The sequence below is a fragment of the Aythya fuligula genome, chromosome 1, assembly GCF_009819795.1.
Source record: "Aythya fuligula isolate bAytFul2 chromosome 1, bAytFul2.pri, whole genome shotgun sequence".
Taxonomy (NCBI): domain Eukaryota; kingdom Metazoa; phylum Chordata; class Aves; order Anseriformes; family Anatidae; genus Aythya; species Aythya fuligula.
In genome coordinates this window covers 47,196,504-47,212,103 of record NC_045559.1, presented here as the reverse complement: position 1 = coordinate 47,212,103, position 15,600 = coordinate 47,196,504, and the positions used below count along the sequence as shown (strand labels likewise).

The 15,600-nt window shown below is 37.9% G+C and overlaps 1 protein-coding gene across 4 annotated transcripts in view; it reads left to right on the top strand.

Annotated features, from left to right (window-relative positions):
• Positions 1-13,745, top strand: part of VEZT (vezatin, adherens junctions transmembrane protein) — a 62,166-nt gene extending 48,421 nt beyond the window's left edge. For 2 of the 4 annotated variants that reach the window (XM_032181258.1, XM_032181171.1), the window contains exons 10-12: positions 3,650-3,750; positions 4,907-5,114; positions 8,952-13,745. In XM_032181258.1, coding sequence (XP_032037149.1) covers positions 3,650-3,750; positions 4,907-5,114; positions 8,952-9,547 — 905 coding nt within the window. In that variant the 3' untranslated portion in view covers positions 9,548-13,745. Of the gene's footprint in view, positions 1-3,649; positions 3,751-4,906; positions 5,115-8,155; positions 8,793-8,951 lie in introns of those variants that run through there. The other 2 variants (XM_032181440.1, XM_032181353.1) reach the window with 1 other exon arrangement.
• Positions 13,746-15,600: the final 1,855 nt, after the last annotated feature.

Sequence of the window (15,600 nt, the reverse complement as noted above, 5' to 3'; positions counted from 1 at the left end):
TTCCTGAAAGCACTTTGAAAGAAGATGAAATAACATTAACAGCTAAGGACATCTTTTGTTTTTACATAGTGTTATGTAAAATCAAATGAATTATTTTTACAACAGCAGTAGCAAGAACCCTATCATAGTACAGCACTGTGTCAAGTGGATGCCCAATGCTTTTGGTGTAATGAATTTAATGGTGTTTAGTTCAGCTGACCATAGCAGAGGAGTAGCAATGCCATTTTCAACATCAGTTGTGAACTGTGATGAAGGTAGAGCTGTTCTTGATGGTTTAGATTCAGTTTTGAGAGGAAATATTGCATAACTTAAAAGCTATAAATAGCGAATATTTTTAGCAATAACTTATAATTGTGCTTAGTATTAAAACAAAGTCATTCCTTTTTGCTTCTTCATCTGAAACTGCAAAGGGTATGCAGTGTTTAAATTTACTATTTCCTTGGGTTTGGATCTTACCACAATTATGTACTGAGCAAAAATGTAGCTTTGCTTTTCCTTCTTGGTTCGTGCTGCTCTCAGCATGGGTAAGGAGTAGACAGCACACAGCCCACCAGCTGCAGCAGCCAAGGGCCCGTGTTGCGCCGTGGGGAGGAGTAAATGGGGAACTCGCTGCTCTTTCCAGCATCAAAACACTTCTGCTGAATTATGCATTGAAAGTTTCCATTCACTGCTTTGAACTGTTATCTGTCCTAGTTGTGGCATCCTAGGTAGCTGCCTGTTGCTTATTTTCAGAGCAGTTTTGCATATTTTTGTTTTCTTTGTAAACATATGGATCTCAGTCAAGAATCTCATACGTCTTGTTCTAGATCATTGTATGTTAAAGCAGGTTTCTTACAGATATATTAAATAATTCTTTTTGTTAAACTCTGTCAAAGACATTTAGGTCTAACTGATTGAACATTCAGATGCTCCCAGCAGCCTTTCATGAATGGTGAAACTGGCATGTATTGTAGTGTGTGGTGTAGTAGCCACTGCAGTAATGAATGTCCTTTGACTACTTTGTGTACAGGGCTCTGAGTACTTCTACCACCAGTCCTGTTAGTCACTGATCTGTCACATTCAGAACAGAGCCCGAGAGGAAGCAGTGTTTTAGCAGCCTTAGGGGAATTCATCTCTACTTGAAAGCATTGGGCAATGATAGACTTACAGAAACACGTCAGTCTCTACTCACTGTAAACATTATATGATTCTAGACTTTCAGACAGCTTCTCTGTATCCATTCAGCTCTTTTCTTCATGCACAAAACTGATTTATCACTGGAGGCCTCAGTGATTCAAGCATACAATCATCTGCCGTTACTTTTTCAGAACACCTTTTATGGCTAGTTAGTGTTGTTTTAACAGTTTTTGAAATAATGGCCCTCAAAGTGTTTAGATTCCATCTTTTTTTCCTTTTAAACTGTCTCTATGTTTGCAAATTTATACAACTTTTTTATATTTGCCATAATACTCTGTTGCAAGCTCCTGGTTCTTGCAGTCCTTTGATCCGTTGGAGAGAAACTAAAACAGCATCTTTAGTTAAACACTGTGAATTCATGATCTTGAAACATATCCTTAGAAATGTTATCTTCCCATACAGACGGCAAATACAGTAGCCTGCACATACTAGAGCAGCTGTTTTACTCTTCTGATTTAAGAAGGCAAGTTTTTGTTGGTAACTTCCATATTACTCTTTAAAATTTGTCTTCATGCCTTCAGAAACATATTTTTATTGTTGCTATTATTGTTATTATTAAAATGTTTTTATTCCAAGGCATGGTTATGTAATGGACAAATCATCTTGATATTTGTAAAATAATTATCTTGTGTCAGTTTTCCACTCTACATTTCCCTATGTGCTTCCTCTTTCTTTTAAATGATCGCTGCATTTAGATACATCTGGGATATCAAATCTTCAGCTCAACCAGAGCAACTAGGGAATCAAATATTTTCTTTGTGTGCAAAAGCAGGTAACTGAGCACCAGTAGAGTCACTGTTAATGTGACTGCCTACTTGCAGAATACCATCCCTAAGTGTTCAAGACAGAGATAAGGAACTGAGAATAAGGACGGCTGGGATTTGGCAAGGTTACCTACCCCATTTCTCTTTTCAGGGGTAAATTAGTACTTGTGCCATGTGTGAGTAAATGTTGTTTGCCTGCTCTTAAAAACCTCTCTTTAGGGACATTTTACAGTATTTCCAGGCATCTGTTGCAGCACTTAAGTCTCCTTACAAGTAGAAGTTTTTTCTTGTACTGAATATAAATATCTCTTGTTGCAATTAAAAAAAAACAACAGTGCCTTTGATCCACCCACAATTGAAATCCATTTCCTCTTTATAGCCCTCTCTCACGTATTTGAAGACAACTGGTAACATTTCTGTCTTCTCTGCATAACCCTGTATCGTTCAAATCTATGATGGTCATACTTTATGTAGCCCTCTGATCATTTCAGCTGTTTTTCTCCAGCCACCCTTTAGCTTGTCTACAAGATTATTGAATGGAGGAGCCTCAGCCTGGGCACAGTGTTCCATCCACATCCTGATCAGTGCCAAGCAGAGCAGAAAAGTGATTTCCTGTGTCTAACAATCCGTGCTGCTCTTCATATGTACTATTATGTAGTCTGGCTTGTTGCTTGCAGCAGGGTATAACTGACTAGCTTCCTCAGATCTTTTTCTCAGTGCTGCTGCCCGGTCAGTCATATATTTCTGCAGCTGACTATTCAAAGGCACAAAATGTCACAGCCACCGTCACTGGAGTCTGTATCTGAAATCCAATTCTTCCTGGGGTGTCTCTAATTTTCCAGTATTATTTTTTTATTCCGCCCATCAATATCCTTGCAGGTCATCCCTGTGGCAGCAATTTAATTAGATTAAACACTTTTGGTGTGTGGTGGTTTTTGTGTTTTTGTTTTTAATCCATTGGAAATGTTGAAGAGTATTGGACTTGGGGCAAATCCTCACTAAATGTATTGTTCCTGTCTGAAAATGGTAACTGTGTTGTTTATCCGAGAGATAAATAACACCTAATAGCAACTTCTCCTAGCCTATGTATTTTATTTAAAAGTATGTAATGACAGCATGTCAAAAGCCATACTGAAAACAAAATGCAGGATGTCTTTGGCTTCTTTGTATTTATAAGGCTTGTTACTATATTGGAAAAGGATATTGGAAGGTTTGACATCTTCTGTTCTCAATAAACCCACACTGGCTGTCATTTACCGCCTTGCTGCCTTCCAAGTAGCTTTCTATAAGTTTTGCTCCTTTCTTCCAGTATTTTCCAATTATTTGAAGCTGATTTGTCTATAACTTGTGATCTCATGTTTTACTGCTGCCTTTAAACTTGGGCACCAAGTCTATTTTCTGGTTTTACAGATTTTTGCCTGCCTTCTGCAGGCTTTCAGAGTCCATTAAAAAAAAAAAAAAAAGACATCTTTTAGTTGAAGTATTTCAAGGTGAGTTTCATGAAACCCAGCTTATATCAGAGAACAGTTAAGTCTTAGCTATTTTAACACAGTATTTCAATGTATTCTAACCAACCTTCTGACTATTTTTCCATATGTGCCAATCCTGTCTAGTGAAAAGACTTGGACCCTTCCTGAGCGAGTCAAAATTATCACTCAACACTCAAAATTTTTCCTTTTTTTTTCTTCATTCCTTCCTTTTTCCTAAAGGCAAGCTTGAAGCTTTCTGTGACAACCTACAGCATACTACAGTACCTTTAATGCAGCCTACCATATACATAGAAGACAGAGATCCAATCCCTGAAGAACAGGTAAAAAAAATAAATAAAAGGTTATTTTCAGTGATGAGCTTCTTTTCTATATCCATCCCTTTTTCAGTTGCTTGTGCAGTGACCTTGTCAAGGCAGGTCAAGTAGGTAGTCAGTGCAATTTCATAACTGCACTAAATGAAAAAATTGATGTCGTTTCCCCCTGATGTTCAGGGAGGATGTATTCCCCATACTGGGGGAAAAAAAAAATAAAAGAGCACCAGTATTTACTTGTTCTTATATATATATCATTAAAAATAACTGAGAAAAGGAGAGCAGCAACACAGAGTAACACAGAGAAAATGTGAATTGCTGAAAGGCAGTACATAAAATTAAGTCCTACTTGCTTATTATTGAGCTGACACAGCAGAGCAAGGAAGAAGCTCATGAACAAACCAGCCTGTCTTCAGTTTGTGTATTGTGTGCATTTTTGGGTACCTAAACCAGACCATGATGCTGAACAGCTTTGTGTCATTTCCCCAGTCCAGGGAAACTGCTGTGTAATGGTTGGGCTGTCCTGAAGAGAGGTTTGTCTTTATCCTAAAGCTGAGTGACCCATTCTGCAAGCAGATCAACACCCGTGTTCTGCTCTGTCCCTCCCTCACCCCCTCCCTCCCTTCTCGTCTATCAAGCCTACCTCACTTGTTTTCTCTCTAGGTTTTTTTATCCCTATCAAAGACCTGGAACTAATAACTTCACCAGCTGTCTATCATAACATAAATGGAGTTCATTTTTCTTCATGTTTGTGAACCATTGTAGTTAAATTTGGAGGCATGGTTGATATAACTTAAACTAGCATAATGCCTGTCTGAGAAAGAATTGCTTATGGTGTGAATTAAATAAAAACAAAACAAATCAGAATTGCTTATTTCCACCAGTCATTGCGGACTCCCTTTTTCAAGGTATATCACTTGGTTGTTCTTGTATAAGAAACTAAATCTTGGGTGACTGGAGTAAGGTTTTTAGTCCACTTTAAATGAGTGGACGTACTCCAAAATTATATAACTGAGAGTGGTGTCAGATACACTGGCTTTGCTCAAACAAGGCTCTTATCCTTCTACTGCAGTTGTCTTGTGTTGAGATCACTTGGTCATGCATCAGCTTGAAGTACAGTGTGAAGTACAAGTGAAGATTAAAAATATGTTTTTTCTTTTTTCAGGAATTGGAAGCATATGTTGATTATTCAGATATGGACAATGAATATAATAGGGAAGCTTTTGACTGCTTTTCCCAGGAAGAGAGAGAGAGACAAAAACGAGAGAGAGAAGAATCTAAAAGGGTGTTACAAGAATTGAAATCTGTACTGGGTTTTAAAGCTTCAGAAGCAGAAAGACAGAAATGGAAACAGCTGCTATTCAGCGACCATGGTAAGCATTGCTTTTGAAAATTTATGCCTTTCTAAGACAGGGTAGGTGTCTGTTTACCATCAACTTCTGACTGTGTTAGAATTCAAATAGTGCTCAGCGATAGCAGTGTATCTGGTAGAGCTATGTGGCCTTAGTTTTTTATTCCATCTCCTTATATTATTTGTAGCAATCATTTTACTATATATTGAAAGGAACTCAAAAGAATGTGAATTTGGCTCCAAACAAAAATATTGAGCTAGAGCTATTATGCACAGCATTAAAAGAACTGTCAGTTTATAACCCATACAAAACGAACTGACTTTCTCTCATCACTTTCCAGTAAATATGAATTTTAAATTGGATTAATAAATAAGTTATTTTTCAGGATTTAAAGAAACTATCAGATTATCGTAGATTTAGCAAAATGGATAGATTAAAGCTAAGAGCTAGACTTTGAAGTATTAAAGGTTCATAATAGACTAAGATGGGCTTCTGTTTCACGGAAGAGGGAGCATGCAGAATATGTTTTCAAAAAAATAAAAAAAAAGTTAAATACTAACAGGAAGAGTTCTTCCAAACTACTCTTTCCAATTCTGAGGACTGCTGGGTAACTCCATCCACTTGAACTTAAAGATAAGAAAATGAAAATTTCTCTTGCCTGAGCAGGACAGCCTGTTTCAGTTCCAGCAACAAGACTGGATACAACTTGATTGCTTTTGCTGCTTGCGCTGCTTGATTTATTATCTTTAAAATTGGTAGTGTTTTTTTCATTTTTCTGTTATTTTCCCCATTTTCATTCCTTCCTCTTACAGACAGGTTAGGAAGAACCCTCTAAAAATTTTTCTTGTTCTATGTTAAGAAAAACAACCCTCAAGTTTGGCAGTATATCCACTGCCTCTGCCAGTGCTTACCAGATAAAAAGACCATCGATTGCATCCTTTGGTAATTTAGTGGGAACACATGGTAACAGAAGAAACAAAGCCCAAAGTAACAAAGACTGTTTCTTTTGACATCAAGCCCACAAAAATAGATGTGCTTCACAACTTTTCTCTTTATGTCATTTGAAAGGAGAAGGGAGGAATCCTACCTCCAGCTATGTCTTGACAGATCTAGTGACTGTTGCAGAAGAGTTCTTTGTTAGGAGAGCTTGCACAGGATATTTCCTTATCTAGGTTTGCAGCTGATACCTGTCCACATCAGTTTATCTCCAGGCCATTTGTGGCCATAGCTTTCTAGAAATTAATAGACTGGCTTACCTGAACAGCTGCAACAGCTGAAAGAGGAGTCAGCTGACTTCTATAATCTCGAGTAACCGTTCCCTTGAAAGCCATTGTGGCTGATGTTGGTTCCTTTCCTTTTCACATATAAATATGACATTGTTATAGGATTAGAGACTCTGTGGTGGGGAGGGAGGATAGTTCCTTCAGCTGCTTAGGACTAATCACAGATTTCTTCCACACTGTACAAAAGTTGAAAATATGAGGAAGGACAGTTTGTGAAAATAATTAATATTGTTGCCTTTTGTCTCAGGCTCTGTATATCTTAATCTGAAATATTGATATGGACAGCAGACATACATCTTCTGCTGTTTTTAAGGAATTTCCTTGTTATTTCTTCAAAAGAAACACAAGTCAGTTAATATGACATGATGGACCCCAACATGTCTCTCCTGCAGACATTAATTTATCTGTACACATGGGTCCTTCCTTTTAGAAACATTTTTGTGGGCTGTGCTTCCCATATTGATGGTTAGCTTTATCTTGAAGAATTAAACCAGAAAGGTTTGTATTCTTGTCTGCATTGGCCCAAGCCAGTGGATGGTTTTGATAGGACCCTTTTCCATCATCCTCTTCAATCTTTCTTTTACAGGACAGTCACATTCCAGAAATCATGCATTCTCCTAACTTGCAATTGTTGTGAAAAAAGATCCCCAAAGATGCTAAGGCTAAAGCCTTTGGCACCTAGCAAGACATTTTGATTTGTTAAGGTTTTTGGTTCATCCATGAAGGGGCTGGGCTGGTGAGGGTTTCTGCATAGAAGAGGTCAGCTCCCAAGAAGTTGATATGCCCAAAGAACGCAGCATGAAATCAACTACAGATGATAAGCTGTATTCCAGAAGAAAAAATCTTAGTAAAATACCACAACAAAGCAAATGTGCCCAAGCCTAGCACCATGGTAATAATGCTTACAGTCTGGGCAGTCAGTTACCTGTTGGAGTACCGACGCACTTCTGGTTTTGGTCCTTGGGCATCCCATTGAACCAGAAAAACAGAGGTACCTTTGAAGAGGTCCATAAAGTTACTAGGGGATTTGTTTTAATTTATCAGACAATATCAAACAGCATTATTCTGGTGCAAAATCACATCTAGTTTTTCTTCTCCCCTCGCCCCCCACCAAAATTTCATTCTGTGGCTGTGTTGCACCCAGCTGTTTACCCATCTCCTGTCTTTTCCATGCAACAGTTCTTATAAAACTCTTTCCCAGTTTTTCTCATCTCTGTATTTGGAAAGCTATACTCTGAAAATAGGTGAATTCCACCTTGTTATTAACTAATCAATTCAACCAATTGCCCAGCAGCCAACCTGAAGTGTCTCTTTCTAGAGTTTTGGCTTTGGAACCGTTATTTGAAGGCAGTAGGCAACAGGATTGCTCCCAAATGATAATACTATTGTGTGTATTCCTGCCTCTTCAAGCAAACAGGCAGAAATGAGTGGCAGGATTTTGTTTTTATTTGCTTTTTGTTGGTTTGTTAGTTGGGTTTTTTTTTAATGCAAAAGAGGGAGAAAGCTGTTCTGTTAATAATTGAGATGAATATGGTGGAGTGCTCCTTCGGTATATGAGTTTTTAAAACAAACAATACAATACAAATTCTAAGACATAGTCTTTTAATGTGCTCTTGAAAATAATTATCAATGTGACAGTCATAATGATGCACCTGCCTTCAGCTAGCTAAAATAAATATTGCTGCAATAGGATGCAATGGAAAAATCCTAATACCGTAAATTTTGTTTCCCGTGAAAAGTTTGCGTATTTCCCAGAGTTATTTTCATCTCTGCTTACAGGGGTAAAGTCAGAATGGAATTAGAAAGGGAAATGCCTCTTGGGAATCTGCTGTTGCTGCTCTCATTTATGTTCGTGCTGCTACTCTAATGGAGCTACTGCAGTTTAGGGAATCTGTTACTTGGAAATGGACATTATATCGTTTTCTTTAAAAGAAAGACGTCTGTTCTTCAAGAAGTGATTGTACCAAGTTATACTAACCCTTAACACTGGGAGGAGAGACTTCCTGGCAAGCATCCCGTTGCTGGCAATGGGACTCGCTGCTGCTACTAACTTCAAGAGAGGCTAAATTAAACCACACTTTATTTGTGAGGACACCTTACCTGGCTGTATGAATACGTGTTGTATTTGTATGTTGTGATGTGAGATCAGATATTGCACATAAGGACTGTCTCATGTACCAGCTGTCTTTATTGGATTAGGTAAACTGTTGTCTAAAACAAAGACAGTTCAAATCTGTATGCAGTGCAGTAGTTTTTTACTTTGACGTTGAATGCATCGTCTGTGTTTGATGCCATTTTTGAACATCATCAATTTTGTGCCATCTTTTTATATCACAAATTTTAAGGCTTAGTTCCAACAAGCAGCTATCACATTTCATTTCAGCTCTGTGGTTAGAAAACACTGATTTATTTTAGGTTTTCTTTGATTTGTGTTTTTTTTGTTACTGTTGTGTTTTGTTTTGTTGGTTTTTCAATCCATTTTGACTCTTCCAATCTTGCACCTTTTCAAACACAAATATTATTTATATATAGCAGCTTGGTTTTAGTTATCAATTCATTTTTTCCCCTTTTTAAGCTGCAGTGAAACCCTTGTCTCCTGTAGAATCGCTGAAGCTACTAAGTAATTTGGAATCACACATGAATTCAGATACAGAAAAGCAGAACTGCAGCCAAAGTTGTGATAAATCTGAAGAAATAGACTCTAATCCAAAAGTGAATGCTGCTGATAAAAGCAGGACAGGATATTTGTATGAAGATCCTGAGATGGAGAAAAACAAAGACAGTACTACTGAAGACGGTATTTCTACAGGGGCTGAAGAAAGAATGTGTTATCAGTATGAAGGGGAAGTTGAAGATCTCAAGCCAAGCGATACGGATGTAATAGAGGTTTCACAGCCTCCTTCCAAGGATGCATTGCATTCAAAAATAAAGCATAGGCTGGCTCAGCTCCACATATCAACAGATTTTAACTTCACATCTGGTCTGGCTGCACAAGTTGCTGCCAGGTCTTTCACTTTTACTACAATGCAAGAACAGACTTTTGGAGATGATGATGAGGAGGAGGAGGAGGAAGAGGAGGAAAAGGAGGAAGAGAAGAGGCAAGAGCATGAAGGCCTTGTGGAAGATTGTGAGAATGAAGGTAGAGGCTCTGAAAGTGAAGGAAATGTATAAGTCTGAGCTGAACTTTGTTAAACCAACAGCAGGCAATTTGGTAGAAAAAAAATATAAGGTGGGGGTTTAAAGATGAAATTACTGGGTGGAAAAAACAATTGGAGACCTAAATGTGGTATGTTTTGTTCCCTAAGTCTGATACACTAAATGGGACTTCTAAGAATATTGAAAATTTGCAGGTAAGACAAATTTAGGCTGCATCCACCAAACAGTTGGCTGCTGCCTTTTTAAGGTCTTAGTGGTGAGTTTTGGAATTTACCTTAGTGTTTTCTGTTTTATTTATTTGTATCATACTGTGCAGTTGTTGTTTTTCTAAAAAGAATGAAAAACAATGTATTGAATTACAACAGACTCCGTCTTTTGCTTTCTGGTATAGTTGTCATGGTAGCATATGGTAGTTCCATCAAAAAAGGAAGAACTGTTCCCTGTGATCATCTTCTACCAATTTTCATGTCTGCAGCGAGTTGGTTAAGCCACCACAGGCATTTGTGATTCTGTGGGTAGTAAAGCTCCCAACTGAAATCTAGAGTTTAAAGAAAAAACTTGGAAGAACTAGTATTTTATGTGTCCTGGGACATGGGGCTGAAATAGTATAAAGTTGGTCACGCTTCATATTAAGGTTTATAGAGAATTTTATGAAGGGTTAATAAATGACTCCTAAATGTTGTAATTCATGTTAGAAAGGTGTAGTACATGTTAGGGAGGGTTTTAAGCGTATCAGTAGAAAGTACTATAAAGAGGTAGAAGTTATCTGTTGGATTTATAATAGATGAGAATTAAATAGCTATTTATTAAAACAGCTATTAATTATTTGTTAACCTTTTATAAATTGAACCTTAATATAACGTTTGATTTTGATATAATGATTGCTTGCACATTTTTGTTTATGTCCTGAAGTAATTTTCTTAAAGCAAAGCTGACAACATCTATGGTATTTTAATAGTATATTTGCTCTTCCCTAATGTTCTTCCATTTTTCCTTAGATCACAAGGGTCACACAACCTGTGTGATTAAGATCCATGAGAGAACAAGACTTTTCTAAGGTATATCTTGTAACTTGGTGGACACCTAAGTTTGGATGTTTGATATGAGGTTATGCGAGTAGTTTTTTCTTTGAGGTGGTTTTACGAGGAGCAGCAAATGGATATGGCAGATGGTCACCTCACAGAGGGAATGGTTTTACTGCCTTCTCTTCCTTTTGCCCTCAGACACAAAGTGACACAAAGGTCTCATGCCTCTGTTGGTGAGAGAACAGCCTGTTTGTATGGACCTCTATGTACGTGGACCTGGATAAACTTCCAGTCACAAAATGCCTCATCATTTACTTAGGGTATTTATTGCCTCTTTGAGCTTGCTGATTTTATAGAATACAGGGTGTGGAGAAGCAAGTGGTTCAGAGCAATATCTTTACTCGGATGCTGTCTTGGGATGTGGGGAAGTTAATGAAGGTCAGCAGGGTAGGGTGGGACTCTTGACCATACGTCAGGAAACGTGTGCTTTCTTTCAACCTCTCTTCTCTCAATGATTTTGTGTGAATGCTCAGTATATTTTTTTCACAAACCCTAAATAGGCAAATATCAATTTATAGAGAAGGTTGTATGTGATTTATGCTGTTCTTTCACAATATAATGCCTGTCTTTCCCCTGACAGACAGGTTTGGGTAAGAGAATATTCTGGCACCCTTCATTAACCAGTAACACCGTATTTGTGCCCTTAATTACATGTAAGTGACTGGAAGCTAACTGGATGGTGTCTGGGGAGAGGGGGGCAGGGAATATGCTTCTCATAGTATTTTCAGAAGCTAAGACTCCTTTTAGTTGTAGGATATACTCTTCTCTAGATCCATAAAGGTTAGGATAAGATGATGAAACCCATTTTTTATTTTCTCTGTGGTAAGCAATTAAAACTCGAACAACTGCTTTGGTTAAGCAGTGTTTGAAGCACTGCCCGTGCTTCTGAAAAATAAGTCTTCCTCATCCTTGACTTGAGATCCTTGATTCTTCACTAAGTGCCCAGATATTTTTTGTTCCTAGGTAATTGTTCTGGCTGCCTGTTTGGTCCATTAGCATTTTTCCACAAGCTCAGGCACAGACATCCCATGATCTGATATTGTGTATCCCCAAACTGATACTTCTTTCACGTAAACTTTCCCAACAGGAACCAAATATTAGTTTACACTGTAGTTGGCTATGATACCAACTTGGCAACATCATCAGGTTTAGGATATGAGTTATCTTTCTTCACAGTTTTGGATAATATCAGCAGTTGCATGAATGTTTTGCATTGCTACTAAAATAGGTTATAGATTTAACTTCTGTAAGAGTCACTAGTTCTTTATTCATTTGCTTCAGCCCTTAGCAAAAGACCTGGAAAAAAAGACCTTGGCAGCTCACATGGGACCTATTTTTATAATATGCTGGTCTCAGTGATGAAACTGGTCTAAGAAGCCCCATCCACCATTTGTTGTTTGCCTTCATCCATCAGCTGGGTCAGCACAAGTTTTTGTGGCCATGTTATTAATCAGCCCACTGAGTCTGCTTGGTCAAAAAAAAAAAAATCTTTTTAGGGCTTATTTTTCACCGTGTTTATTTTAATGATGCAATTTACAGCATTTACCTCCAAACAGCTGTATCAGCACATACTGTGTTGCTGACACGAGGCTCAGGATTGCTCACATTTACATTATTGGCAATGACAACGTACTGTGAAATTACAGCCTTGACATTAGAGATGGCTATGATCAAAGTATGACTTTTTGGAGCAAATTCTGATTCTACTTGAACAAAGAGATTTTGTACAAGCAATTTAACTGATTTGCATGGTCTTACTTAATGCAGTCTTAAAAGTTGTATATATGAACATCTGGGTTCACTTGCTTTCTGTCCCTCCATCACATCTATATATAACTGCTATTGGGTCATTTATTTTAATTTATTTAATATTCTCCCTGTGTAAAAATTTGGCTAACAGTCTACAACACATGAAGCATGTCTTCCTTTAATCACCAGGTTCTAACAAGAACTGCATATTCCGTTTCTGGTGAGCAGCTCTGTGAAGTTGTAAAGAAAAAAGTAATTATTTAGGGTTAAATAATTTATTTTTCTCCTATGTACCTGGAAGGCACTCCAAAGACAGTATTTGCTTCTTCAGTTGGATTGCAATCCAGCACTACATTTTCTATGTTGTGTGGTTTTACAGCTATAGATAGGCTTAAACGAGGACAAAGATCTATGATGCAAAGCCATTAATTGTTCCTTTTCTTAGTGTATGTCTTCATGACGGAAATGTAGCACTGGTGCAATGGAAGCATATGTTGAATATTACAGGCAACACAGAATCTTTCAAATGGAGTCAAATGTGCCCATGTCAGTCGTAAGCAGGATCAGCAAACATGAGGGCTTCGGCTATTGGTTTCAGTCGTGAGGATGCTGACTCCTGACAGAAGATTACTAGAAATCACCAACTCTTGCAGTTTATTATAAAAATACAGGATGAAATTTGGTAGAGGAGACAGTTTTACTGAGGTTTCAGACTTTGCCCTGTGCACATTTGTGTGACCAGGCTGATTGTTTACAGCATTGGAAATTTTATGTGTATCTGGACAGCAGAATTTGCAATTGTCTTACTAATCTCTTTACAAGTTTAAAAAAATAAATAAATAAATGTTGGAGTATGTAGAATTGTTGGGCTATATTGAATTTTATAATCTGGTTGTCTGCCTTTTTTTTTATTATTTTTTTAAAGAGAAACAAAGGCTCAAGCATACTAAACTGTCTTCTTTTAAATTGTTTGGTGAAGGGCTGCTGTTGCTCTGCAAGTGGCTTGTTCCCATGGTTAACTACTATTTAGAATTAACACTTCTCTGTGTAGCCTGTCATCTGAAAAAGAGGACAGTGTGAGAAAGGCACTTGGTCAGTAAAGGGCTGGGCTATTCTGGGATCTTGTCTGTGACAGGGGCTAATAGTTGCTGAGGGAAGAGCAGGAGAAAGGAGCTCATGTAATGATGAGCTAATTTGCAACAATTCGTGTCTCAGGGACTCCTTGAGCCAGCTGTCAGCTTAACGTGATGGAATCGTCTTCCACAGATTTGTTCGGTCTCATGTTTGGTTGACCGTTAGTAGTTCCAAAGCCAGTATGTGCTCACCTTTGTTACAGTCTTTTACAAACCAGATTTGTCAATATTGTTTCTTTCTTCCTTCCTTCCTTTCTTTCTTTTTTTTTTTTTTCTTTCTTTTTTTTTTTTTTTAACTGAACAAGCTCACTTCTGTCAGCTCATCCACAGAGGTCATGTTTTCCATGTTTTAGTTGCTTTCCTTAGAAATACGTCCGGTGTTCTGAAGTATAACGCCCAAAGTGTGCTGCAGTACTCCAGGTATAACGTCAGCAATAATCAACCCCCATAAATCAACAGTTAAACTATTTCTGAGTCCATCTAGGAACAAAACCTCTTCAAATCGTTTACCCCTAGCTACTACGATGACAAATGAAAATGTTTGGTCTGATGGAGGAGAAGTATTTATTCACTGTCACCAGAACTCAGTTCCACAATGTTTTCCTTTGCTTACAAAAGAAGTTGTTAAATCAAAATGATCTTCCAACAGCTTCCACCTGGTCTAACACAAACTAAAGATGCCAAACATCACTTCTTTAAATCTCAGCTTGACTTTTTGTAGCTGTTCTGACCTCTGATGCATAAGCATGTGTCACAAAATAGATTATCACAAAGGAAACATGGCAGCGGGTATATGGATATCAGAGGTCAAACTGAAGGCTTCTGTGACACATTTTGAAAGTGCTTTGAGGTGTGCTTTATTCGTATTCTCCTGATATTTAATTCATTCATCTGTATGCTTTTATTTCATCACCTTGATTTTTAAGTGCCAAAAAATACATTTCAATTCGTCTTGGAAATTTGTACGGTAATCAGATGGCCATAGGTAGGGGTAAAAAAAAAAAGTCTTAGTAAACAGTTAAAGCAGTACGGTTTGAGCTACAGATACTCAGTATGTAACTGTTTTAGGTAGCCTGCCTACCTGTCACACTGCCATCTCTTAAAGTTTTTGACAGGTTTGTCAGAATAAAATTAGATCCAACAGCCTGAATGCTCTCTTAGCCCATTTTACGCTTTCTGAAATTACCACAGGATTACAAAGAAGTGATTATTTAGTAGGAAAAAAAAAAAAAAAAGTTTGTTTCTCAGTTACAAAGTGGCTTATTTTAAATGGGTTGAATAGGACCAAAACTTGAATACTTTCACACGATCAGCATATTTTGACTTTTATATGTGCTTAGACTTCTATCTTACAGGCCTCACAGACAGTCTGCTTTAGGGGATGTACAGTTCTGTAGCAGTTTAAACCAATCTAGGTGCAGGCTGCCATGGTCCTGCCATGCCTGTGACCTCTGTGCCTCCTTCAGGCTGGCTTTTACAACCACTCAGTGATTTAGGACCCCGATCTGGCTGAAAATGTGCCGCTGCTTTAACTTTCAGCTGGGCTGGCTCCCTCAGCTGATTGATTGTGTTGTTGAAAGATCACTGGTAGCATCTCAGGGCAGTAGGAGGGAATGCATGCCTTGGCGATGAGGAGGAATGCCATAGCTTGAACTTAAATCAGTTCGAATGTTCAATGTTTACACTCTCAGAATTACATCATTAGCGTCTATACCGAAGTGGGATAAAGTCAACTCCATATGTCGCTTCATCGTCGTGTTTTCTGTTGATTGAGGATGATGTCACTCATTAATTCCCTCACTCATTTTGACAACTCCTTTTTTACTTTGTTCTTGGATGTAATCTACCCAAGACCTGTTATGTCATACCCCATACAGCCTCTAAGGACTGTTTGTTATACTGCCAGTAAAATTAAAACTATCACCCATATCTTGTCATTGATTTTTGCTTACTATTTTCACCTTTCTGGTGAAAAAGTCACCCACAGTCCTTTCCCTGTACCACCATTCATAAAAGTTTCAGATTTTAAAATACACCAAATTTCTGTGGTGTGTTTGTAACACCGCTTGATTCTTCTGCATCTTCAGCATCAGAATGACTA